Consider the following 23,470-nt stretch of genomic DNA (forward strand, 5'->3'; position numbering starts at 1 on the left):
AATACCTGATAGCTTGACCAGGTTTTGTGCTCGACACAAATGCTTACCGAACGCCATTACAAATGAGAACTTGGCATGGGAGTTATAAGAACGAAACAGGACAGCAGATAACGTGAAGCTTGCCACTTGCACTTAAACTAGAATCTTTGCGTATACGTGAGGCGCAATTGGGAAGGTGGGACATTTTCTTCAAGAGCTGATTACTACCACAACCCATCAATAACCTCGACAACCTTCTCTGGCATACTCAGAAATGGGCTGTGCCCTGCACCACAACTCACTTCACCCATCTTTCCCCCAAAGACCTCACCTTCAACACTAGCAACCATACTCTTTTGAACCTCAAGAGGTAGAGCTTGATCATTCTCGCAGAATAGATACGTGCTCGGCACGTACTTATACCCCACATTCGTGAGCGGTGTAAGCGAGGCTATTTCGGGGTGTGGTCGGAGAAGAGAGACCCAATGTTCCTGCTCAGCAGTTGGAAGATCGTTGTAGAGTCTGCGAGCCGGTTCGAGCATATTGCAGGATCCATCTTCCTATAGGCACACCTGTGTCAGCGATTCGACATAGGTAGACGGACGACGAGTTCATTTACCTCGACAGGAATGAATGGAGGCAAACTGCCACCTAGCGGTGAGGCAAGGCATTCACCATTGTGAAGTACGAAACCTGTCATGAAGAGGAGGTGTATGACACCTCCCTTCAATCCCTTCTTCTCTCTAGCTGATCTTGAGAAGTCTTCAGTCACGGCCTGGGTCCCCAGAACTCCACCGTAAGAGTGCAAGACTAAGATAACTTCTTTTTGTTCTTGTTCGACGAGCTCTGTCAGCATGGAGCGGACGAAATCTGCATCATCATAAAGAGTCTTGGTGGGAGGTTTGGCGTCGAATGTTGGCTGAGTGGGGCAAATGGGTGGGTATTGAGCTTCAGTGAGGAGGGACGTCAGACGCTCGTAGTGAGGTGGACTATGCCATGAGCCATGAAGGACGATAATGGTTGGCTTGGAAGGAGACATTGAAATGACTGGATGTATGAAGAGTAGAAGGATAGAAGTTACTGTTGAAATAAATGGAAATTTGCATTTGCTGGTGGTGTAAGCTTTGATATGAATTCGCTTTGGTTGAGCTTTTGATAGGCGCAGAAAACGAGAAGCTTGTGGTAAGACTTGAGGCCCCTTCAGCATGAAGGACTGTGCTCACCCGCGTAAGCGACTTTCCCCTGGCGGATAGGGATGCCTACCACCTTTCGACGACGATGGAAAATGCGAGTGTCCCAATGACAATTCGGGCTTCAAGGCAAATGGACAATTTGGGCATGATGCTGACGATCTGTCTCGATACCACGTAGTGCTGCTATAAACAGACTTCCATTGGTCCTTTGAACGATTCTGAATGAAGTGGGTGGGAAGCTATACTCGTCGCGAACTGAGATAAATGATAGTGATGGGAAGTGAAGTTTGATGAAAAGAGATCGACGAATGAGAGAACTTCAGGCTTGTGAACATGGGCTGACAGTGCTACGCCCCAAAAATTCCAAAGGACCATCCCCGCTATTGAATGAGATTAACCTTGATTGACACACTGTGAATATGATCAGTGAGATACATTTTTCACTATCTTCTCCTATCGTGTTTTTCACTAGCCATGTAGACATAACATGCTTCAATGACTTTCCATATCCCGGCCGTCGGCTTCGTATGTTGAACTGTTCCAGTCGTCGTGTAATGTGGCGCGGTTGTCGTGAACTTCCTCGGAATCGTTCATGAGATTCATGAAGTTTGCTTCTACCATTCGTGTATTTGAAGCCGATCATTTGAAGTGGGCTATTTCCGGTCCCTATGCCAGGGGTTATGCAACGTGAGGGTACTGGAGGGAATTTTTGAAGGAAGCTGTAAATGTCCGAGTCATAAGTAAACAGAGAGTCTTCTGTCCTTTGATTTCCATTTACTGAATCGTCCCAGCCCGACACTTAAGTCCTTCTTGACGTTAAGAGGAAGTAGCCGACCCAGAGAAGGAACAAAAATTCGAAAAAACCCGAAGGGAAAGTGGCATTTGGTGCTGCAATGCTCGTGCTCGTCGTAGGTGACACCGAAACTCCAGGAGTGCTTGTGGGCAATGGAGTATGCTGTAAAGATGCTGAAGCGATTCCGGTCTGAGTAAGGGTGCTACTGGTTTCACTGACTGTGGTGCTTGGTACTGAAGTCGTAGACGTTACAGACACAATAGAGGCACTTGTGGAAGATGAAGATGACGAAAGTCCTGAAGTAGTACCAGTTGTGCGTGCTGACGATGATTGAAAGGTCGTGGTTGTCGTAGGGCGAGGAGGTCTCACAGAGACCAATATCTGACTTGTTGTAGTTTGTGCCATGATTGTGATTTGGTGAAAAGGAAGAAGGATGAAGTTGCATCAGGAAGAAGGTGAGGTGAGGGGTATTTGATATCGTTAATCTGAAACGAGCTGAAAGGGGAGCCGATCCACAGGCGGTGAATGATTCTGCCACCGACTCGGAATTTTTGAAGAAAAAACATTCTGAATTTCTTCGACGGACATGCAACAGCTTCGCAACATGGATATTCTCAAGCTGCTCTCGAGGTCGACCAAGCAGACTACGAGAACCAGAAAAGATGCGCCGTCAACCAAATTGCCATCCGCTGGCACCTCTGCGAACCCTCAACTGTTCTACGATGCGATACCAGAAGCTCGAGGAAAGAAAAGAAAGCGTGGCAGAGAAACAGAGCAAGTTCAGGCGCAGGATGAAGCGGAAAGTAACGTAAACTTCTTCGAGGAAAAGGCGTCTGTGTCGAAGGAAAAGAAATCTCCTGCTCCAAAGCTTGCCACGAAGTCAGAGTCGAAGACCGACATTGTAGCAGAATTACTTGATGAAGGAGAATGTCGCCAACTCCTGCGATCCCACAGATTGAAGGCTACTCTCCTGCCGTCGAACAAGCCAGCCAAAGTGATCAAGAAGTCCAAAAAGAAGAAGAAGGCCGTGGAATCAACAAAGAAGGAGGAATACAAACAGATATATCCCCAACCGTTAGTCGCATTCAAGGATTTACGGAGCACCTATGGGATCTCTGGTCGCATGGCAGAGAACCTGGTACAGCAAGGATACAAGATTCCAACAGAAGTACAAATGGGAAGCTTGCCACTTCTGCTGCGGCCGAAGATTGCCTTGGGAGAGTCCATCAACGAGGTGGAGGATGCCAATGGAGAGATCCATGTTGATTTACTAGCTGTGGCACCTACTGGAAGTGGGAAAACCTTGGCTTTCTTGATACCAATTGTGGATCAGATCATGCAACGAAGAAGAGCCAGCGAGGCTAAAGAACATGTCCTTGAAGCTATCGTCGTAGCACCGACCAAAGAACTGGCTACACAGATTGTCAACGAAGCGAAGAAACTGAGTCCGGGGACTGGAGTAAAAGTTGTGGGGATGCGTAAAGGTATGAGGATCACAAAAGAGGATGATCAGGAACAGGACGAGAGTTCAGGTGACGAGGGAGAAGACGAAGAAGATGATGATGGAGAAGATGCTGAGAAGCCCAGGAAGAGGACGTCACAACCTGCTGTGAAAGCTGATATTATGGTCTCAACTCCTGGCCTTCTCTTCAGTGCTTTGTCAACGGACTTGGCCCAGCCTGCATCATTGCCGACAACTCGCACGCTTGTCCTCGACGAAGCAGACGTTCTCCTTGATCCCCTATTTCGAGACCAAACACTTGGAGTCTGGAACTCGTGCACGAATCCTGAGCTTCGTGTCACGCTGTGGTCTGCGACTATGGGTTCGAACATAGAATCACTTGCCTCATCTACCATTCAGTCTCGTCGCTCACGCCTTGACCTAGCACCTACATCCCATATCATCCGACTCGTAGTTGGACTCAAAGATTCCGCCATTCCCAATATTACCCACCGTTTAGTCTATGCAGCTACGGAGCCTGGAAAATTGATCGCTCTACGACAACTACTCCATCCGACTGCGAAGTCTACTGATGCAACACAATCACTTCGTCCTCCTTTTCTAGTCTTCACACAAACTATTCCCCGCGCAGTGGCTTTACACTCCGAACTCCTCTACGACATCCCTTCAGAAGCAGGCGGCTCTACCCGTATTGCTGTCCTCCATGCCGAGCTCTCGGATACCGCTCGCTCGACGATCATGACCCGGTTCCGAAACGGCGAGATCTGGATCTTGATCACTACCGATATTTTGTCCCGTGGTGTCGACTTCCGCGGTATAAACGGAGTAGTGAATTACGACGTGCCAAATTCAGGAGCAGCGTACATCCATCGTGTTGGGCGTACTGGACGAGCCGGTAGGGAGGGAGGAGTAGCTGTCACATTCTATACGAAGGAAGACATTCCATACGTGAAAGCGGTCGCGAATATCATTGCTGCGAGTGAAAAGGCTGCTGGAAAAGGAGAGAGTGAGGCAGGCATGAAGAGATGGTTGCTAGATGCACTGCCAACGCCGAGCAAGCAGGAGAAGAAGAAACTGAAGCTACACGGCGTTGAGGCTAGGAGGGGTGGATTAGGAGAAAAGAATAAAGAGGGAAATGTCAAGGGAAAATGGAAATCGCAGATTAGTACGAAGAGTGGATATGAGCGGAAGTTGGAGCATAACAGGAAGGGAGCTATTCAGGGGAGTAGAAGAAGGATGTTGGAGGCTGAGAAGGAAGAACAGAATGGTGAAGACAGTGAATGGGGTGGGATTGATGAGTAAATACAGGATGTTTGTCGTTGATTGGATCAGCAGGCGCAATCGTGGTACCCATTTCGTTATTCTGCCAGGCGTTGTATTTGGTTCTCTGTATTCAGCTATCGTCTCAAGGCAGACTTCGATACGCCTCGTTCTTTCCCCACCCCTCACACTCCCCACTTTTCATGACTGGATTCCAAATCTATGTTCAAGTATGCAAGAGTGGGACAAGGCGAGCAGGTGGGCGATAGCAGAAAGTCAATTGGGTGGCATTGTTATCGCGAGGCTGCAGACTCAGCCACCACAATTCTCAATCGGACGAGAATATTCTGAAAGAGGTCCGAGGCTTGCAGCATCGCACCTTTTCACTTATTGACCTTGTACAAAAGTGTGAATTATGCAAGGGATGGCGATAATAGCAAGTGCTATTTTTGCGACCTACTCGTCTCATATTTCGAGGAACTTTCAAGCTGTGGCTTTGGGAAGGGACTGGGTCACAGGAAGCTCCTTGATGCCGGGCAAACCATGATCTATAAATCTCGTTTTAAAACTCGACTTCTTTCCCCTTTTGCTAGTTGATTCTGAATTTCATTCAAAGCAAAATGTACATTCGTAGCGAAAGCCATTCGTCGCACATTCGCACCTTCAATTCCATCGCTCGATTAGTATCAAGTGCCTTACATGGAGGCTTCAACAGACAAGCTTGCCTCCCCGTTGTTCAAGGAATGCTCAACTCTAGCATCTCCTTAGCGAACGATACGTCTTTCTTCTGGCAAGATAATTCAGGCCATAGCTGGTCCGATTATCTGCACCCCATCGTCTTAGTAGACATCTGCGAGGAGATATGTGGCGGTAGTGGCATGGGCTGGTATCCGGATACTGCCACGCGGTTGCTCACCTGGTTTGTGCCTGGGATCTTTCTGGTATCGAGTATAAATCTCGCACCGATTGGCAAGAAGAGATTTGCTATGGTGGCGCATCTCTTTGGGGACCCGATCCATTCTTATTGGTCTCTCCTGACGAAACTTGAGGATTGGGATGAGTGCTATGATGTAGCTCGAAGTCTTCACTTGAATACACCTGCACTTGAATCTAGTTCCTGTTTTTGGCAATTCCTCCTCCCTCTTCACGCAACTCCAATCGATAAAAAAGCAAGGAATACAGCTGTAATCATCGCCGCTATTAAGGAACTTCTACCCCCAAACTCGAACCTTACTATCACTTCGATCAACCAATGCTCATGTCTCGACATCCCTCCAACCATGCTCAACGAACTAGCAGGCTCCATCATCAGCGCTCGGATATCAGGCAACATAACCACCTGGTTCGCAATTTCGACCTACATATTCGGCATCATCTGTGCTTTCGTCTCCCAGCTAGGGGGCTCGACAGGATCAGGTGGACCTTCTGGTGGGAGGATAGCTCCTGCTATGTTGCTATCGTGGTTACTACCTAATATCTTGTTAAACAACGAGGTTGGGCAGTTGAAAAGGGAGGATTGTATCAGAATTGTCCGACGACTTGAGGAGAACGCTAGGACATTGGAAGGGCCGCATCACCAAGAGTGCCAGAGGAATTCGTATCCACTTTTTCGAGATTGGACAGCGGACGCAAATGATGCTGATTGGGCTATGTTCTTGAACTCTCAGGCCTGGTCTGGTGGGGTTTATTCTTGTCAGTTGCAGAAACCTATGCTCAGCCGGAAAGTCAGATCTTGGTTCCTTGTCGCTGTCGCTGTTACGTCTGTCTGTGTTTCGTTCAGTATTGCATTTGGGGTGCTCTACTCATTTCCTACTTTCTTTAGCTGTCGGAATGTCATGTTTATTGGTATCACATTTGTTTGGCTTATGGGCCCATTCCTCACACGTATTATCATGACCAATGCCTTCTTCGGTCATGAACTCAGATCGCGGTGGAGGATTCTAGTCTGTAAAGACATTGTTATCGGGCTGTCCGTCATAATCTTGCTCGTGGCTTCAAGTTGCGGATTAGGAAATAGCTGTCGATGCTGGGCCGGATTCAACAATAAGATCAAAGGCGTAGTTTTGGACCCTGGGCAGCAGTTCACGGAGAACAATGATTACATTTATCCCATACTCATTGGGGCTTGCTTGTTTGCTCAATACCTGGTGTTTAAGACGGCGTTGTACATTGGAAGGTCTGGGTTAGGAATCATGACATGGAGCTCGAAAGACCGAAGGGCTTCGTTACCTCCTAGAGTTATGAGTCAAGATGTGGAAAGTGTTGATATTGCAGATTCAGGGTCAGAGGGACGAGCTATGCTTGGAGATGACAGTGTACATGAACTTGTGGTATACAGCAATTGGGATTGAATTGGCACACGAGCTTGATTCTTTCTCCGGAATATCCAAGCCTTTCAAGTCTGACACAATCATGCAGTCAAAATAGAAAGTTCTTCATCGAGATTTGTGTTGTCCAAAGCAAATTCACAGCCATGTGATTGCCACGCCTCGCCTCGGCCCGTAAAGACGGTTCACTTGCCTTGACCCGAAAAGGAAGTTGTCACACCCGAAACTCAACCTCCTTCTACTTTCAGACGACACATAATCGACCTCTAGCTTCGCTCTATCGACCATAATTTTCCCCTGGAAGCCATCTTTTACGAAAACTGTTCTCGTTTGGTCGCCATCGACAATCTTATAGGCCCATACAAAAAAGTCTTTCTCGGCTAATTCACTTGCCACCTAAGACGGCCCAAAAAACTTCTGAGGCTTGAACTAAGAACGGAATAATTACCAGAACAGATCAGAAAATTAGTTCCTTGCATGTTTTAAAGCCGTCAGAACCCCCTTTCGAAAGACGGCATGATGCACACAGTGGGAGATCCGGGAGCTAGAAACTTCTGGCCGCAGATCTAAAGCTTCAATGAACGCGTCCCCCGATTTCATAGCTGTGGCGCCGGTTCTGCAGCCTTTCTGGGAGTCAACTATGGCAATCAAGACCAATAGTAATTATCATAGATATCTGGTGGAGACCTCAGACATATCCGAGCCGCGTGGTGGTTTCGATTTCACGGCTTCTCGAGGCTGGCGCATGGCTATGCTAGGCTTTGCAAAGTGGGACATATTCAACATGGAGAACTCTTTGGGACGCACTTTTCGTTTTTTCTGCGAACAGAATGCCTCTTGTTCACAATCCAAATGTTCCTCCTGAGCCAGGCTCGCGAGCAGGAGCTCTCATTGCACTTCAAGTATTTTTTGTAGCAGTTGCATTGCTTGTTTATTGTCTTCGAGTATACACGCGTGCGTTTATCCTCAGATCTATTGGCCACGATGATTATATCATGGGACTTGCTGTTGTAAGCCTTCATGTCTCTCTGCATAGTTGATCCATCATCACTTGCTTGCCTCCTATTTCAACATACGAAGCAAGATCTGACCACATCGCAGATCCTCAGCATCGGCCTTTCAATCAATGCCTGCATCAGCACTACATTTGGCTGGGGCCACCACCTATCTTCCATCCCGCCCTCAAACTACAGCTCTATCCTCATCACAATCTGGATCGCAGAACTCCTCTTCACGCTCTCGACTTCCCTGGCCAAGATCTCAATTCTGTTCTTCTACCTCCGTCTCGCTGTCACGAAGACCTATCGAACAATCATACACTGCAGCATCGGATTCATAATCATCTGGGCTATTACCTTTACTCTTGTTGTTATCTTCGTGCGTCTTCCTGTTCCTGTTCTCTTGAAGGAAATAGCTGACAAGTGAAAACAGCAATGCACGCCAATCCCAGAATACTGGAACCCTACCGGGACATCGTGCCGTGACCCTGAAGCCGCACTCTTTATCCACGGCTTGACAAATTCTCTTACAGATGTGTACATTTATATCTTGCCCATGAAGATGGTGTGGGAAGTGCAGTTGCCAAAACGACAACGTATGGGGTTGATTGGTATTTTTGCTGCGGGTTTCTTGTACGTTCTCCTTCCCCCATTTTCGTCCTTTTGTAAATACTCCCTATCGGGAGTTCAAAAAAATGAACTACCATGAGTACTGATTGAAAACAGAGTATGCGTCGCAGGCGCCCTCCGACTCTACTACTCGATCCTAACGCAAAAGTCCACCGATACGCCGTGGGAAGGCTTCAATCTCTGGACATGGGAGAGCATTGAGATAAATTTGGGGATCGTGTGTTCATCGGCCCCTTGTCTGAAAGCTCTTATTACCAAGATGATCCCGAGAATGTTTGGTAGTGTGGGTGGGAGTAAGGGGACAGGTAATGGAGATGAGAGTGGAAGGAGGGGTATCGGGATGGGGTATCTGGAGAGTGGGAGGAGGGAGAGGGATAGAGAGAGGGGGGAAAGCGAAGATGAGTTGACGGGAAGGGATGGGAATGAGTGTGTGCTGGTCGCGAAAATGGATGTACATCAGAGTTGGCTGAAGGTTTGAGGTTGAAAGAAACTTGGGAGAACTTGGCGGTGTATCGTTGAGACTCTAACTTTGGATGTTTTCGTACATCACAGAGAATTAACTATCCCCTCCCTCATATCTCATAATTCATCAACCCTCCTCCATTCCTCACAAAACACTCAAACCCCCCCGCACCCTCAAATCCCTCGAACTAAACCCAACACTAACGACAAACTCCCCCTCCGGCACAACCCAATCCTGCCTAACAACGTCCCAAAAACTAATATCCCTCCTCATCAACCTAAAACTCACACTAGCACTCTCCCCCACCTCCAAGAACACCTTCTCAAAGCCACGCAACTGTTTTGGCGGCGTCCCCGCCGGCGCAGAAGAAGGGAGCGAGATATAGAGCTGTGGGACTTCTGCGCCTGCTACGTCGCCGGTATTCGTTAGCGTTACCGTAACGTTATACAGATTCTCCCAGAGCCCTGTATTCCCGCCGGGGAGAATAGTAGCGGGTGCAGCGGTCGCGGTGATAGTTTCGTTAGATAGCTTCGCGATAGCTAGATCCGAGAGCTCGAACGTGGTGTACGAGAGTCCGAAGCCGAATTCGTATAACACGGACATATTCTGGGCGTCGAAATAGCGGTAATCGATCTCGAGCTTCTCGTCGAACCAGGCTTGCCATGCGTAGGGATCGGTGGAATTGACAGCTGTGGTAGGGAGGCCGTTGTAATCGTCTGTTTCCAGCGCGATGGTGTAGGGGAGTTTGGCGGAGGGGTTCACGGTCCCGTAGAGGATGTCGACGAGTGCGTTGCCTGATTCTTGGCCTGGGTAGTGGGCGGCGATGATGGCGGTTACGTTGGGGTTCGAGGCGAAGGGGAGGTTGTTTATTCCTGAGGCGTGGGTGATGACTATGGTGTTGTTGCAGTAGGAGGTGACGGATTCGACGACTTCGTTGCCGGACCAGTCTGTGTCGAGGGAGGTGCGGTCGGCGCCTTCTTGGGCGTAGTTTTTGAGGAAGACGAGGCAGACTTCTGGGGGAGTGGGGATGGTGAGGGTGGAGATGTCGGTGGTGGCGATTAGGGTGTTGTTTAGGAATTGTTGGATGATAGCTCCTGTTTCTTTGGCTTTTTCTTTTAATGCATCGAGGGGCGTGACGAGGTATGTGAGACGACCAGTTCCTGAGCCACCTCCTACGGAGATGGTTCCGTATTCCCAGTCTACTTGGTTGTAGAAACCTTGTGTGTCCTCGCTAGCATCGTTTCCGAAGACACCGATGGACTTGGGTGCTTTGAACGGAAGAGTGGCATTTACGTTCTTCAGAAGAACAGCGGATGCGGCGCCGATTTTGCGGATCAGTATCGAGTGATTGGATCGAACGTCACGGCTGGAGGGACCGGTGAGTGTCCAGTTTCGCAGCCAAGTGTCCAGAGGAAAGTTTGTATTGAGAAGTGCACTTGAAGGGTCGACTGTGGGGAAATCCTTGTCCTGGCCGAGGAAGTAGTATGGAGTCATAATTCGGGTGACCATATCATCCAGTCTAGCAATGTCGAGGGTGCCGTTATTCACAGCAGCCGTGACATTTCCACCGAAGTGAGAGAGTGGTGCTAAGTATTCGCCGTACTCTCCCAGACCACCTGGCATATTCATGTCGAGGCCTCCTTCAATAGAAGACAAGCCAGAATGGGTTCCACCCCAATCCGACACAGTATAACCTTGGAACCCAAGTTCCTCCTTGAGGAGCCCGTTCAAAGTCTTTGAGTTCTGACAAGCATAGCTACCGTTGATTCGCTACCGGAATAATCAGTGTTAGGTTTTTTCTTCAAAACAAAAACGAACAAGATGACCATATAACAGATTCAACGACTCTCAAAGATGAAGAACGAAAGAGGTTGTTACTTACGTTATAGGAGCACATAAATGAAGCGGAGCCTGCTTTAACAGCGTTGGCAAAAGGCCACAGGTACAGCTCGTGCATAGTGCGATCATCAAGATTTGACGAAACAGATTGTTGGATTTCGTCAAAGCCATCGGCATCACTCACTGACGGAATGCGTTGAGTCTCTTGTTCGTAAGCTAGAAAGTGCTTGGCGGAAACTTGAACACCATTGGCTTGTACACCTGTGATGGTCTCTTCCATTGCAACACCGGTGAGGTATGGATCAGCGGCGAATCCTTCCCAATTTCGACCAGCGTAGGCTGATCTTCCGAGAGGACCAGCGACAGGTCTATACATCTGTTAGTGATTACTCCGGCAACCAAAATTAGGTTGACAGAAGCTTGGAGGTCTAGGTCTTGGAGGCCACGAAAGTGTCTCCAATTCGAAGAATTCTCAATCTGATGGCGGGGAAGTAATGCCACTTACCCTAAATATACGTGGGCTCCCTTTCCTCTGAACTCAGCTCCCAAAGCAAGACCACGTTCATGCATCAACTCACGGTCGAAGGATGCTGCTGTTGATACACCGGCAGGGAAGACGCTGGCATAATCCGCAACACGAATTGCAAGTGGTCCATCTTGAAAACAGAGACCTGCGAAGCCAAGACGATCAATCGGGGCAATGTTGCCAACACAAGGACCCGGAGTGCCTGTGACCATATCGGATTTCTCCTCAAGGGTCAGTTGAGCGACGAATGCTTTAGCTTTAATCAATGCTTCTTCCCACCCTATACCGGTGGTGTTGGCTAGACAGAGTCAGTGTTAGAAGACAATAGATGGAAAGAGACGAACGTGATGGATAGACGGGTGGGGAATGTCCATATGGGCCTAGGATGGTTGTGTTTGCAGGTTGGGTCACCGCAAAGGCCTGCGAAAGCAAAAATGCTATCGAGAGGAGTGAGGAAAGCATATTGAAGGATGAGAATGTTGTCAGCTTCTACTCTGATTCATCATTATGAACGGCCATATCCTCAGCATTTTATACTCCCAAACTTCGACTCCATTTTTCTCCTCATAACGTAGCTCCCCCAACAAGAAGTGGACGGCATGTTCGTGCGGGCCTCGAGTCGGTCCTTGTCAATTGACTGTGGATATGGATATCCCATCTTTGTGAAAATTAGATCAACTTGCAGGAAGTCAACCGCACCCTACAATGCAAAAAGAGAGATAATCTTAGGATGAGTGCCGAAGTTTACCCTCGCGGACCGGTGACGGTGTTGATTGTGCGGGGCGATAACCGAGACCACCTTCAACCCATGAGATTCTGGAGAATGGGGATTGGAGAAAGGGGGACACGTGAGGAAAAGAGAAGAGAAAAATGGGAAAAGGGCCGAGCATACTCCACACCCCGCTTCGTCCAACGCTCTCGGCACCTCCGGTCCCAAACTCAGACAAGGATTGGCATTCCACCACCCAGGAAGAGATGAATAAATGCCGAACTTCACCCTTGGAGATCGTTAGACACACTTGAGATCAGGTTGAGAAGCATGGTTCCCTCGTAAGTAACGATGCTGCCGTCCCAGGTACTCGTAGCCCTCAGGATAAGGCAGAACACTTTCCCAGAAACTAATATGACGCACGACAGAGAACTTTCCGAGAGAAGTGCCGAAAGAGATAGACTATCGGGGTGGAGTGAACCGAGAGTGGCGGAAGCTTGAATTTTGGAAAAGGCATACGAGTATAATAACAAAATCAACACAGAAAAAGCCAAAAAGCATATTGCTATGGTTGGAACATGTGCCGCCTTTAAACGAAAGTAGTATGGAGTTATAATTCGGGTGACCATTTCAATCATCGAAATTCGAGTATTAGAAATAGAAATCTAATAATAAACACTTGCGAGAATAAAGATCGCGAGTAGGTTCTGATTGCAAATAAAGTCTTGGACCAGGGACCTTTTTCGAGACCGAAAAAAACTTACAAGCGTGGTCAATGCTTCCATCATTGTTGTTCTTCCAAGGCACCTCATTATAATCTGTCCAAGGTGGCGCAGCGAGGAATTCGTTGGCGTTCAGCCTAGTAGTAGTGAAAACACAAGCACTTGAAGTAGCACGGTCATACCTAGGTATGACTGAGTAGGCAAACGCCATGTTGCCGGCTTGTTCTGGCCCAATCATATCAATGAATATAGAAGGATATCCAGGTCTGGTCACTGGTTTCGATGGAGGTGTAGCAAGGGCACAACCTCCAAGACTCCGAATAATTGATGGATCCGCTGGTATATGAACGGGGTTAGCTGTGACACGGCCATCAATTCCACGCTTCTCGAAGTCTGGCCTTGAATATGGACCAGAAGTAATATATGGAGGTATTGCTTCCCCGGGGATGTTTCCAGCCAAGCAATTGGTAGGAGTACAAAAGGTTTGGCTTGGGTGAGAAAGTGTCGATGGAAGAGCCACTATTTGGCAGATGCCACTGACTGTTGAGGTTGTTCCCTGAACAGAGCAACCGGTAACGGTTTTTGAGCACGTAGTACTATACGAGATGCAAGAGCTAGAAACAGCAGTCCTGACGCAGCCTACCAAACAGTTTGAAGCAGTGACGGTCGCTGCGCATGAGCTCGTCGAGCTGGAATGTAGTTCTGTTGATATTCGTGTCGAATCCCTCGTGGCAGTGGCAGTGGCAGTGACAGGCGGGCTACTGGTGACTGGATCTGTTGGGCAGTCACCAACAAATAAGCCAAAGATCCGGATACATAGCAGGTGGAATTCTGGAAGGGACGGGAACCAGAGATCGACTTCAGGGATGGGGGAAAGGTTCCAAAAGATCACACCATGTCCTCATGCTACTGCTATCAGTGGCAAAAGGGTTGTATGTTGGTCGGAGTCTTTGGTAGTAAACCACTGATTCGCCGTAATAGGCAGTCCCGGGAAGCGTAGAAGCGAGAAAACCAGGTGGGATCGAGGTAAGCAGGGCCTTGAGAAGTACCTATGCAGTAAAGTTGGTAAGTGCCCACATAGGCAGATCCTGGATAGGCAGTATTGTAGAAAAAGGAATACCCTCGCGTGTCCGAACATCACCTACCTAGGAAATACCTACGATTAGCTGTTGTCAGGATATTCGTTGCGGGTTCTGATGATGGTGAATGAGGCTTGATTGATAGTGAAGAACGGTTCCGGCATAAGTGCACATCGGTTGACATAACCAACTCCAACTTCGTGCCTAAGATACCTACTTAGGTAGGTACGTAACGACCTACCTAGGTACGTCAGTCCCGAGTCCAGGTCACGTGAGCGCGCGACTTATATCTACCTACCTACTACCTACCTACCTGCCTAGGTATCCTTCATATTTGCCTTCATGCTTCTACTTATCTCCATCCTCCTCGCATCCCTTCTCGCCTTGTTTCACTTCACTACCCAGGTCGATATTTGTTCTAGGGAGTCATTCATTCGGCCATCCATACATTCGTCCCTCGTTCATGACATGTCTGATACGCAGATCTACTGTACGGTCTGTGGCGCACCCATCTTCGAGCACGATAGCAGAAAGGAAGATGAAGTCAGCTCCTGGTTGACCGATGTGCTTCTACTAACCACTGCACATCCGGATGCACCGTGTTACATGGACATTGGACATGTATTGGCCAACAAAGCCACGAAACCAACCTCCAGACTATGGCTACCATCTCCGTCCAACGGTACAGCAGTCGCGGACGTTGGAACTCAAAGCGCTTGCAAAAGGTTCCACCTTCTTTCAGCTTCTCGACCGCGACCCCGACCTCGAGCTCAACGTCGATGTTAAAGCAGAACTAAAAGTTGAAGCCATGTATGTTGATATCAAAACGGACGGTCCAACCATTACTACCGGAGGCACCTTGTATCTCCCCGTACACCGTCTCTGCATGCAGCTCTGCAAGAGCTTCGTAGAGCAAAAATTGGCAACTACCGGATCCACGCCCATACCCCCACCAGCTCAGGAAGAGCTTTCCACTAGAATCACGTCAATCAGGCTGCTGAGGGATGTCCTGTACCGTCGGCTACCAGCATCAAACCCCCCTAGCCGGACCTGGCAATTGCCAGAGCCGCATGACTATTTTGGGGGTTACAGATGTCGAAACATATCTTGGGAGCCGCAGGATAGCCCCGAGGATGGTGAGGTACGTCCATGGTCTCTTCGAGTCTAGTCGACCTACTAACAATTTACGTGCCTAGTTACTAATGCAAAATCCAATTCAGATCTCAGACTTTACTTCTTTGATTTTACAAAACCTGCAGCCACTTCCTCCAAGTCTTCCTATGATTGCACTTTTCAACCAAACAATCAACGGTCATACATACAAACACACAAAACATCTCTACAGCGGTCCTGCTTAACCTCCCAAACACGACCGACGAAAAAGAAGATGATCTCCAGAATTTTCAAGACGCAGCTTTGAAATGCACTTATATACACGACGCCGCCTGGTGGCGCGAGGCCCTCATCAGCCCTACTACCTTCCCTTGGCTCCCCGCTCTCGACAATCACCTCATTTACGAGAAAGGTAATTGCGGCCAATGGGATTGGGAGCGTCTCTGCCGGCAATTGTCGCAGACTAGCATCCATAGATATGATGATAGGACGCTACTCTTGCCACTGGCGCTTAGGAATCGCCGGAGGATATGGCACATACTAGAAACGGCAAGGGTTGGTGATGTTGCTCAGATCACTCTAAGGGACGAACAACAGAGGAGGAGCAGGGGGAGAAGGGTAGGGGAGATATGATGATTATATTGCCAGCGGCATTGCCGGGCTCAGTTGCCGGGATATATCCAAACCCAATTGGTGACTGAACTTGCTCTACAGCTCGCCCATCCAATAGTCCTGCGCCTGGTGAGCCGGATACAGACTTCAGCAACACAAGCTTCGTCTCTCAGCCAGCGACTTCCAAATTCTGAAGCACACCGTCACTGAAGTCATCGCTTCTCAAGCAGAGGTTTCGGCCCTCAACACATGGGTATCGGTGGAGGGCACAGGCTGCCGACATTCGGGACATCTCCTGCCAAAAGATCTTCGTTTCTTAATCGTAAGCAGCAAGTTCCATTGTCATTCATCCTGGCTAGTTGCTTGATTTTGCTGCATCATGTTCTCAGGGACTCGAGGGGAATTGATTTCCCCTTCTTCTTGTACTTCTTCGCTTTCTTCTTGAACACCTTCCATGCCGCGTTGATTTCGTCTTCCTTCTCCTGCTCGAAAACGATGCGTTCCGACTTCTCCTTCTCTAGCTCTGTGTTCTCTTTGTATAATTCGCGTTTTCGTTCCTGGCGGACTTCTTTCATCTCGTAATAGTGTTCCGCGTCGGAACCTTGGACGGATCTCTCTTCGTCTTCTCGCTGGCAGATGCAATTCGGATTCTCCTTGATCCCGCCCTCGCTGTCTTCACTGTTTCCGTCGCAATAGCATTCATCTGGCTCGAGATCATTGTCTACTATCTGTTTCTCTTCGTCGTCTAACTCAAATAGATCTTCGTCAAAATCCTCGGGGTCGCAGTCGTCGTACAAGTGTCTGGAGAGGACGCGGCCGTACCATGCTGGAAAATCGGGCTTCCGCTTCTTGCGATGATGAGCAAGTGAAGACTCTCTTCCTCTTTTACCCATTTCGTGTTGAAGGATAGAATTGACCAAAGTCCAGTGCGTTGCAAAAAAAGACAAGACAAACAAGACGCGAGACATGTGGAAATCGCGAAAATGACACGAAATCAGACCTCGGAAATTGGCCTCATGCGCGACACTTGCGGGACTCCCATTCCTGAATTAGAGCTTGGGGAAGTTCGAGGATCTCCATTCAATCACGAAAAGATGCAAGGAACATCGACGGACTGGTAATGAACCTTCGAATTTCGCATATGCAAGATCGAGCTAAGCCTACGGTCCGGCCAAAACCCACAATCCGGCCCGCTCACTTGGAAAGTTTGGCGTGTTGTTGTACCACCTTGTCAATCGCCAAACTCCCGAAGCAATGGCAAGCTGGCTTGAATCTAGAGCCGATCGCCAAGGAATGATGCTTATCGCCATTATCTGAAGTCGAGATGTCGTGCATCAAGTGGCTGCCAGACATACATCGTGAAGTCTCACAAAGTACCATTTTTACATACTTAGATAAGAGAGTCTCCTCTAAATTGCTCGTTGATACTGCGTACCCTAACTTCCTTGCGGATACCGGGTGTACGTATCCCGCGTGAGACGGGTGGCTGCAAATGTCCGTCTCTCTGAAGGTGACTCAAGATATCGTCAAGTCTGGACTTGATCATTGATGCATACTGCATTGCCTGGCAGGGGCATCGATAGTTGGAGGGTCTCAATTGTCGGGATTCAATTGGACATCCAGTCGATGTACAACAAAGCTTTCTGATACTACCAACCAAATTCAATGTACAGCAAAATTCTGATCCATGGAAGTTGGTTAGGCAATATACTCGAGAGAGCGATGTGCAACAGATTTGTATTAGCTGAGATTCTTTCATTGATTGGCGAAGCCCAAATTGCAACGAATGCTCTAGATATTGAAACATAGCCATACATTCAAAGCTATCGTTTTATATAAGCCCAACTCGGAATCATCCACTCGGGCAAGACTCGAGATCTCGGCTTCAATCAGTGAATCTCACCGCTACGCAGAAGTATCGTAGTCCTTCCTTACTTTGGCAAGCTCAATCATACATATCGCTTCGATTGAAGCAGAAGTTCCTGCCATGAGTGTTCTTAAGCACTAAGTGTCTGCTTCTAGACCGTCAACATATATCTCCTTCATCAACTTCACTCTCGAAATTCGACCGAGGTAAGCAGTACAGTGGCGGTAATTAATCCTCGCCCCGTAACACGATCTTGATGCTGCCTCAACCCGAGGCAGCTGGAAGGTAACCGAGGGGCAACACAAGTGATGCTTTGCATACGCCAAAGGCAACGCACATCGTCACACACTCTCTAACACCACATCATGGGTAGCCAATCAGATTCTCCAATCCATCACAATCAGTACAAGATTTTCTCTCGCCCTGTCGGATGGTCGAGTTAGCTGATGTGAGATGGCGAATATTTGGACTGTGCGAGGGGAACAAAAGCTTTCTTCTTCCTTTCGTGCCCTTCTTTTCTTCTTGCTTTCTAGGTCGAGTGAGTGAGTGACTGAGTAGGTGCAATGGCATTTCACGACTTGGAACGAGATGGTAAGCTTCGTGACTGTAGTGCTGGCAGCTCATCCAGTTTCGGAGGGTCGATCACGGAGGAGACTTCATTGCTCTCGTCTGAAGGGAAGAATGCTTACCAGTCGACGTCGGGGACGACGGATGAGGAGGGAGACGGGAATGAGGATGAGAAGGGGATGGGGAGATCGGTTTTGGGGATCTTGAGTTTGCTTATGCTTGGTAAAGTGCCTGTTGGCCAATTTGAAAAGGTGGCTCATGCTAATTGATGAAATAGGTGTCTTCGTCTCGAGTGCAGACAGCACCCTTGTACTAGCAACAACAGACACTATCGCATCTGAGTTCCATTCTCTTGGTCTTGGAAGTTGGCTTTCAACAGCGTACCTGCTGTCGATGTGTGCCTTCCAACCACTAACCGGGAAGCTCAGCGATATCTACGGACGAAGAATCGTGCTGGTAGTTGGCTACGCTCTCTTCGGCCTTGGCAGTATTCTCTGGTAGGTAGAATCCGTCTTCCATAGACTCGAACAATCACTAACAGTCCACAGCGGCGTAGGACCAACCCTCCCAGCCGTGATCCTGGGACGAGTAATCCAAGGCCTCGGCGCCTCGAGCATGACACTATGTGTATCCCTCGTCATCACTGGTACCCCTCCCACCCTTCCTTCACCATCCACTCCACTAACAGCAACAATCAGACCTCGTACCCCTCCTCCAAGTAGCCTTCTGGCGCTCCTACATGAACGTCGTAATGACCATCGGCCGCAGCGCCGGCGGACCCATCGGCGGCCTCCTCGCCGACTCCATCGGCTGGCGATGGTCCTTTGCCGGCCAAGCTCCCCTCCTATTCATCGCCATCATAATCGTATATTTCTTCCTCCCAAACACGAAATCTGCCCCTATTGTCGAGACCCAAGATCGAAAAGGAAGGCTAAAAAGGATTGATTTCGTGGGGAGTCTGTTATTGGCTGCTGCTATCGTGTTGTTGCTTGGTGCGTTGAGTTTGGCGGGACAGAGTCTGCCGCCGCTGGATCCGATTATTTTGGGGAGTGTGGCGGGGAGTGTGGTTTTGGGTGCTGGGTTTGTGGTGTGGGAGGTTAGGTTTGCGAGGGAACCGGTTTTTCCTCCGAGGTTGTTGGTTCAGAGGGATATTATCACGCCGTATGCTATTGTTGCGTTGCTGTTGGGTGCTCAGTATGGGGTTAGTATCTTCTCACTTCGCTGATTGTTGATGGAGAATTGGCTAACAGGCTTCATTCATGCAGATCATCTTCTTCATACCGCTCTACGTAAGTCGTCATGTCTTTTTGTCCGCTGTACTTTACATACTGAAGTCCAAGCAGTTCCGTATATCCCTCAACGAATCAGTCGCACTAGCAGGAACGAGAATGTTCCCCGCAGTCCTAGGCAACACTCTAGGTGGTCTCTTCGGCGGCCTCCTGATATCACGCACTGGCCTCTACAAAAGAGTAACTATAGCCGGATGTGTATTATGCACCTTATCTTACGGAATCCTAATTCTTAGATGGAGAGGCGAGACGGGGTGGTTGGAGACAATGGAGATTGTACCTGGTGGATTTGGGTTGGGGATTTGTTTGAGCAGTGAGTTCTTTCTTTCCATATAGTATCTGGAATTGAAAGAAGAGAAGAGGAAGAGAGAGTAAGCTGAGGAGAAAACAAAGCTAACAACCACCAAAGGCACATTCATAGCACTAACCTCCGGCCTCGACAAGAAGAAAAAAGAACACGAAGGCGTCAACGGTCAAAGCAAAGACATGGCATCCGCCACCAGCGGATTCTTCGTCATGATCCCGCTAGGTCTGATCCTAGGGATCGCAATCGCGAGTTCAGTGCAGGTTGGAATGGTGAGGAGTCTGCTTGAAGAAGGATTGAGTGGCTTTGAAGGTGCTGCGGAGGTGAGTTTGCTTTGGTGGACCTGGTGGTGTGGAGACTGATGAAAGGTAGATCTTCGAAGCAGTGTCTACTGATACGAACAGGATTGCTCTTCTCGAGGAGCCTGTTAGAGTCGTGGTGGTTGATTGCTATGTGCAGAGTTTTAGGTGGGGATATGGTAAGTTTCGACCCTTGCTACTCTTTCTGTCTCTCTCTGGACTCTTAGAGAAGTATGGATGGAATTAATGCTTGACTACAGGAATTCCGCTTGCGGCATCGGCTATTGCGACATTGTTGTCTCTCTCGATTCGAGAGTATCCTTTGAGGAAGTGAGGATCTCAAAGATAGAGACGGACTTCAAGGATAAATTGGGGGAGGATTAACGAGTATAAGTTGGCGAAAGCCACAGGAGATCGATCTGGTGAAAAGATCAACGCAGGCAATGGGGAGGCGGCTCAGAAGTGGTACAGCAGATGAGGTGTGTATTTGTACTGTAAAACGTTGCTGTTGCTTCTTGTTCAGTGTGTACGTTTGTCGTTGTAATAATTAGAGGCTGTTGGTGCTTGGTCGTCAAAGACTTCGTATCGTGCTCTTGAAAAGTTCTCAATTGAAAAGTATCTTGTACACTAGACTAGCATTCATTGTTCATTCTAGAATTGAAGGTTCAATCCGCGATCTGGTAGAGTCTATTGTGGCCTAAGTCTTCAACATCCATTTAAACCAACTTGGAAATTCTGTGCCTCTCGGATCATAATACAACGCATACGCCAGAACGCCAAATACCACATTTGCCAGGAACACCACCGCATAATGCCACGCACCTGTATCCAAAAAGTAATAGCCATCATAATCTGGGAACGCTAAGCACATCCATCTACTCAGTGTCATATGCCTTTCAAGAAACCTTCCCAAACCTAGAAACTCCGGTCCAAGGGCAAGAGCCCACGCTATGCAACCAGGAACCACGCAAATGAAGAGAAGATTAATGGCGAGCGAAAGAAAAGGGTTCTGCTGAAGACTTTCCAAGCGCAAGAACGGCGTCCAGAGCAACCATGTCCAAGCAAGAATAGTGAAGCCTACAAAGGTATATCCAGTATAGGCCATAAGGTCCGGCATGTCTGGAACATTCTCATGCTCCTGGGAGGAGAAGTGTGGAGTTGTTGATAGGTATATCAATACTTCCCCCACCAACCAGTCTACAAAAAATATACTTCCAATCACCTGCGTCCATAAGATGCCTTTCGAGCCCACTAGCAGGATCGTCAGAGGTAGAGGGCCTAGCACAAAGAACAGCCATCGTAACCAGGTCCGCTGGGCCAGAGCGTGGAATTTTTCTTCTGGCACCGGCGCGGAGAATCGTTCAGAAAGCAGAAGAGTTATTCCCGTTGATATGTTCACCGAGTATCTCGTGCAGATATATAGAGGGTATATAAGGACGAAGAGCAGGTCGTAGATACACATAAGTGGGGAGCTGATAAGATATGTTCGTCGAAGTCTATGATGTCCGCAGAGTCGACCCGCAGGCTGTGCCATGGTATTGAGAGCGAGGACGAGGAGAGTTACCGCACATAGTGGCCATGGTATCTCTATCTCGCATTGAGAGGGAGGAGCTTGAGGCTGGACAGCTGCTACTTTGAGTTAGCGATCTGTTGACGACAGTTTGCGGGAGCACAACATACCCATCCCTAGAGACCATCAAAGGGAGACTCCAGCATCGTAGTATGGTGAAAATTAAGTGATCAAGTCCATCGTAGGACTGGTCCGTATATAGTTCCTCCATGTGAGACCTTGTGCACCTGAACTGTGAGACCTTATCAAAAAGCAATGATTGGAGCGACGGTCACACGGGAAGATCACCCGAAGGTCGGGCACTTGCCACAAATGCTCAGTCTACCTTACAATTGAAGCGAATTATTTCTTCTATCGCTTATGAAGAGATATGCGATGTAGTTCATAGAAAAGGGTTGAAATCTTGCTTAGGGAAACTGATGAGGAAAGTAGCCTTGCAGCCTCGGAGCTTCCCGAAGAGACTTAGACTCGATTCCCGCTTACCTAATCTTCGCTGAGGCAAACTTCAGACGACATGAATCCTCAGAAATCTGACATTCGGACCAGAACTCAGTGACTACACCTCACTGCACTGCCATCTACAATGTCATGACACTTCATATCTGCGTGAGGATATTGCCCAGGGCATCCTGTGCACGCCAATCCTCTTTTCATGTCCAACAATGCCGCTCCATATGTCTCATGACAGAGACTTTTGGAAAGAAGTCACCTGCGTCCAGCAGTCTCATTCATAAGCTTGTACCATTCGAAAAGTACACAGCTCCTGATAAATGCATCATTGACCTTCATTATGCTCCCCCTAAGAAGGGAAACAGCAGACAACCACAACGAATGTCCCTCAAATCTGCCATGGATTTCAATATCAATCCAGGTTGGCTTCTAGTTCTGAAACAATCTACTGAATTCAACGAACGCCCCCAATACAAGATGGAACCAGTTACTACGATAGAACTCCAGACGACCGCACTGGAGAATGCCGGAAAGGGGTCACAGGGATCGAGGATATTTCGATTGGGTGCGAAGACTTCACAGGACGCCTTTCGTAAGCTTATGGATCTCATGTGGCATTACTTGTGCAGGCGCCAGCTAGTCGAGGTGCAGGTACAATATCATCGGAACGAGTATGAGAGGAATAAGAAGCAAGACCTCGATCCCTTCGAGAAGATGTTTGATGAGAATTTGCACTGGAGAGCAGACATCATATTGAAGGCTATGCCGCCCGGTTGTGGTATGGTCGTGGACCCGCAGACCGACAATGAAACCGTGGTTGCTTGGATAATGGGGCCTCCATATGTTGACAAGCAGGGACGAGTCTATCCGCCCAACAACAAGACCAAAGTGCTATACGAAAGACGAGACAAAGCAATTGAGAGAAAGTTGATTCTGGAAAAGAAGTCGTCCAACAGACTCGAAAAGCTCCATGTTGCTGGGTCTGAAGAGGGCACTCCAGCTTTGGAGGTTGGCATTATGGGAGGAAAGGCTGACGAGAATGCTGTGAACTGGCAATCCCTCAAGATCGAGACAGCTTTGAGTAGAAGACAGCTCGAGACAGCCTTGGAGAAGAGGAGGACCTATAGGAAACAGATCGAAGGACAACTCTTACGAAGGGCTGAACTGAGAGAGATGCGGAAACTGCAAAGACAAACAGAACAAAGTGGACAGTAGAGCTCAGCAGACAAACCTCGCAAGGATTTGTACTTGCATTCCCATCTCATGTCACAGCGTATCATGCTTTATGGGCAACCCCATTTGGTCGACGGCAATGGCCCGCAGGTTCTCCCATTTCCTACGCAAGTATTTCTGAGAAGCCACCCACCCATACTGTTGAACGCCCACTGATATGCCCACTTCCATGCCTCTCTTTGTATC

General features: G+C 48.5%; 12 protein-coding genes across 12 annotated transcripts; 5 read left to right on the top strand and 7 right to left on the bottom strand.

The window, feature by feature from the left end:
• Positions 1-203: 203 nt before the first annotated feature.
• LY89DRAFT_599224 (alpha/beta-hydrolase) lies at positions 204-1,018 on the bottom strand (the record flags this gene model as incomplete). The annotated part of the gene is made up of 2 exons (XM_018210081.1): positions 204-539; positions 599-1,018. The coding sequence occupies 2 exons, from the start codon at positions 1,016-1,018 to the stop codon at positions 204-206; spliced, it is 756 nt and encodes a 251-aa protein (XP_018063048.1).
• A 953-nt stretch (positions 1,019-1,971) lies between these two features.
• Positions 1,972-2,370, bottom strand: LY89DRAFT_741541 (uncharacterized protein; the record flags this gene model as incomplete). Its single annotated transcript, XM_018220721.1, has 1 exon — positions 1,972-2,370. One exon carries the CDS (start codon positions 2,368-2,370, stop codon positions 1,972-1,974), a length of 399 nt encoding a protein of 132 aa, XP_018063049.1.
• A 183-nt stretch (positions 2,371-2,553) lies between these two features.
• On the top strand, positions 2,554-4,795 carry LY89DRAFT_690733 (P-loop containing nucleoside triphosphate hydrolase protein). The gene has a single exon (XM_018216153.1). The coding sequence runs from the start codon at positions 2,570-2,572 to the stop codon at positions 4,727-4,729; it is 2,160 nt and encodes a 719-aa protein (XP_018063050.1). The 5' UTR covers positions 2,554-2,569; the 3' UTR covers positions 4,730-4,795.
• A 351-nt stretch (positions 4,796-5,146) lies between these two features.
• LY89DRAFT_724737 (uncharacterized protein) lies at positions 5,147-7,044 on the top strand. Its single transcript, XM_018218926.1, has one exon. The coding sequence runs from the start codon at positions 5,308-5,310 to the stop codon at positions 7,036-7,038; it is 1,731 nt and encodes a 576-aa protein (XP_018063051.1). The 5' UTR covers positions 5,147-5,307; the 3' UTR covers positions 7,039-7,044.
• Positions 7,045-7,844: 800 nt separating this feature from the next.
• LY89DRAFT_741544 (uncharacterized protein) lies at positions 7,845-9,120 on the top strand (the record flags this gene model as incomplete). Its single annotated transcript, XM_018220722.1, has 4 exons — positions 7,845-8,024; positions 8,116-8,391; positions 8,446-8,645; positions 8,739-9,120. The coding sequence occupies 4 exons, from the start codon at positions 7,845-7,847 to the stop codon at positions 9,118-9,120; spliced, it is 1,038 nt and encodes a 345-aa protein (XP_018063052.1).
• Positions 9,121-9,234: 114 nt separating this feature from the next.
• LY89DRAFT_629164 (beta-glucosidase-related glycosidase) lies at positions 9,235-12,101 on the bottom strand. The gene is made up of 4 exons (XM_018211197.1): positions 11,815-12,101; positions 11,450-11,768; positions 10,988-11,312; positions 9,235-10,875 (listed from the first exon to the last, which is right to left on the bottom strand). Exons 1-4 carry the CDS (start codon positions 11,930-11,932, stop codon positions 9,250-9,252), a joined length of 2,388 nt encoding a protein of 795 aa, XP_018063053.1. The 5' UTR covers positions 11,933-12,101; the 3' UTR covers positions 9,235-9,249.
• Positions 12,102-12,302: 201 nt separating this feature from the next.
• Positions 12,303-12,828, bottom strand: LY89DRAFT_690735 (uncharacterized protein). Its single transcript, XM_018216154.1, has 2 exons — positions 12,608-12,828; positions 12,303-12,520 (listed from the first exon to the last, which is right to left on the bottom strand). Exons 1-2 carry the CDS (start codon positions 12,806-12,808, stop codon positions 12,464-12,466), a joined length of 258 nt encoding a protein of 85 aa, XP_018063054.1. The 5' UTR covers positions 12,809-12,828; the 3' UTR covers positions 12,303-12,463.
• Positions 12,829-14,963: 2,135 nt separating this feature from the next.
• LY89DRAFT_690736 (uncharacterized protein) lies at positions 14,964-15,978 on the bottom strand. Its single transcript, XM_018216155.1, has 2 exons — positions 15,177-15,978; positions 14,964-15,121 (listed from the first exon to the last, which is right to left on the bottom strand). The coding sequence occupies exon 1, from the start codon at positions 15,565-15,567 to the stop codon at positions 15,286-15,288; it is 282 nt and encodes a 93-aa protein (XP_018063055.1). The 5' UTR covers positions 15,568-15,978; the 3' UTR covers positions 14,964-15,121; positions 15,177-15,285.
• Positions 15,979-16,082: 104 nt separating this feature from the next.
• Positions 16,083-16,598, bottom strand: LY89DRAFT_741548 (uncharacterized protein; the record flags this gene model as incomplete). Its single annotated transcript, XM_018220723.1, has 1 exon — positions 16,083-16,598. One exon carries the CDS (start codon positions 16,596-16,598, stop codon positions 16,083-16,085), a length of 516 nt encoding a protein of 171 aa, XP_018063056.1.
• Positions 16,599-18,397: 1,799 nt separating this feature from the next.
• On the top strand, positions 18,398-20,584 carry LY89DRAFT_658392 (MFS general substrate transporter; the record flags this gene model as incomplete). Its single annotated transcript, XM_018212474.1, has 8 exons — positions 18,398-18,636; positions 18,688-18,785; positions 18,838-19,340; positions 19,405-19,428; positions 19,483-19,741; positions 19,838-20,055; positions 20,105-20,210; positions 20,292-20,584. 8 exons carry the CDS (start codon positions 18,398-18,400, stop codon positions 20,363-20,365), a joined length of 1,521 nt encoding a protein of 506 aa, XP_018063057.1. The 3' UTR covers positions 20,366-20,584.
• Positions 20,585-20,653: 69 nt separating this feature from the next.
• Positions 20,654-22,018, bottom strand: LY89DRAFT_788632 (uncharacterized protein). Its single transcript, XM_018223184.1, has 2 exons — positions 21,712-22,018; positions 20,654-21,660 (listed from the first exon to the last, which is right to left on the bottom strand). The coding sequence occupies exons 1-2, from the start codon at positions 21,713-21,715 to the stop codon at positions 20,729-20,731; spliced, it is 936 nt and encodes a 311-aa protein (XP_018063058.1). The 5' UTR covers positions 21,716-22,018; the 3' UTR covers positions 20,654-20,728.
• Positions 22,019-22,069: 51 nt separating this feature from the next.
• On the top strand, positions 22,070-23,449 carry LY89DRAFT_324853 (uncharacterized protein). Its single transcript, XM_018206733.1, has one exon. It carries the CDS (start codon positions 22,190-22,192, stop codon positions 23,264-23,266), a length of 1,077 nt encoding a protein of 358 aa, XP_018063059.1. The 5' UTR covers positions 22,070-22,189; the 3' UTR covers positions 23,267-23,449.
• Positions 23,450-23,470: the final 21 nt, after the last annotated feature.

The sequence above is a fragment of the Mollisia scopiformis genome (genome assembly GCF_001500285.1).
Source record: "Mollisia scopiformis unplaced genomic scaffold LY89scaffold_31, whole genome shotgun sequence".
In the NCBI taxonomy this organism is placed as follows: Eukaryota; Fungi; Ascomycota; class Leotiomycetes; order Helotiales; family Mollisiaceae; genus Mollisia; species Mollisia scopiformis.

What these genes read in the sequence shown, in the direction of transcription:
- LY89DRAFT_690733 (XM_018216153.1), top strand. Translation starts at nt 2,570, where the DNA reads ATGGATATTCTCAAGCTGCTCTCGAGGTCGACCAAGCAGACTACGAGA.
- LY89DRAFT_724737 (XM_018218926.1), top strand. Translation starts at nt 5,308, where the DNA reads ATGTACATTCGTAGCGAAAGCCATTCGTCGCACATTCGCACCTTCAAT.
- LY89DRAFT_629164 (XM_018211197.1), bottom strand. Translation starts at nt 11,932, where the DNA reads ATGCTTTCCTCACTCCTCTCGATAGCATTTTTGCTTTCGCAGGCCTTT. An exon ending in CCCACCCGTCTATCCATCAC is followed by an intron (nt 11,769 to 11,814) that starts GTTCGTCTCTTT and finishes GACTCTGTCTAG; the next exon opens with CCAACACCACCGGTATAGGG. An exon ending in CATTTATGTGCTCCTATAAC is followed by an intron (nt 10,876 to 10,987) that starts GTAAGTAACAAC and finishes TTATTCCGGTAG; the next exon opens with CGAATCAACGGTAGCTATGC.
- LY89DRAFT_690735 (XM_018216154.1), bottom strand. Translation starts at nt 12,808, where the DNA reads ATGGTCACCCGAATTATAACTCCATACTACTTTCGTTTAAAGGCGGCA. An exon ending in CACTTCTCTCGGAAAGTTCT is followed by an intron (nt 12,521 to 12,607) that starts CTGTCGTGCGTC and finishes ATCGTTACTTAC; the next exon opens with GAGGGAACCATGCTTCTCAA.
- LY89DRAFT_690736 (XM_018216155.1), bottom strand. Translation starts at nt 15,567, where the DNA reads ATGGATGCTAGTCTGCGACAATTGCCGGCAGAGACGCTCCCAATCCCA.
- LY89DRAFT_324853 (XM_018206733.1), top strand. Translation starts at nt 22,190, where the DNA reads ATGACACTTCATATCTGCGTGAGGATATTGCCCAGGGCATCCTGTGCA.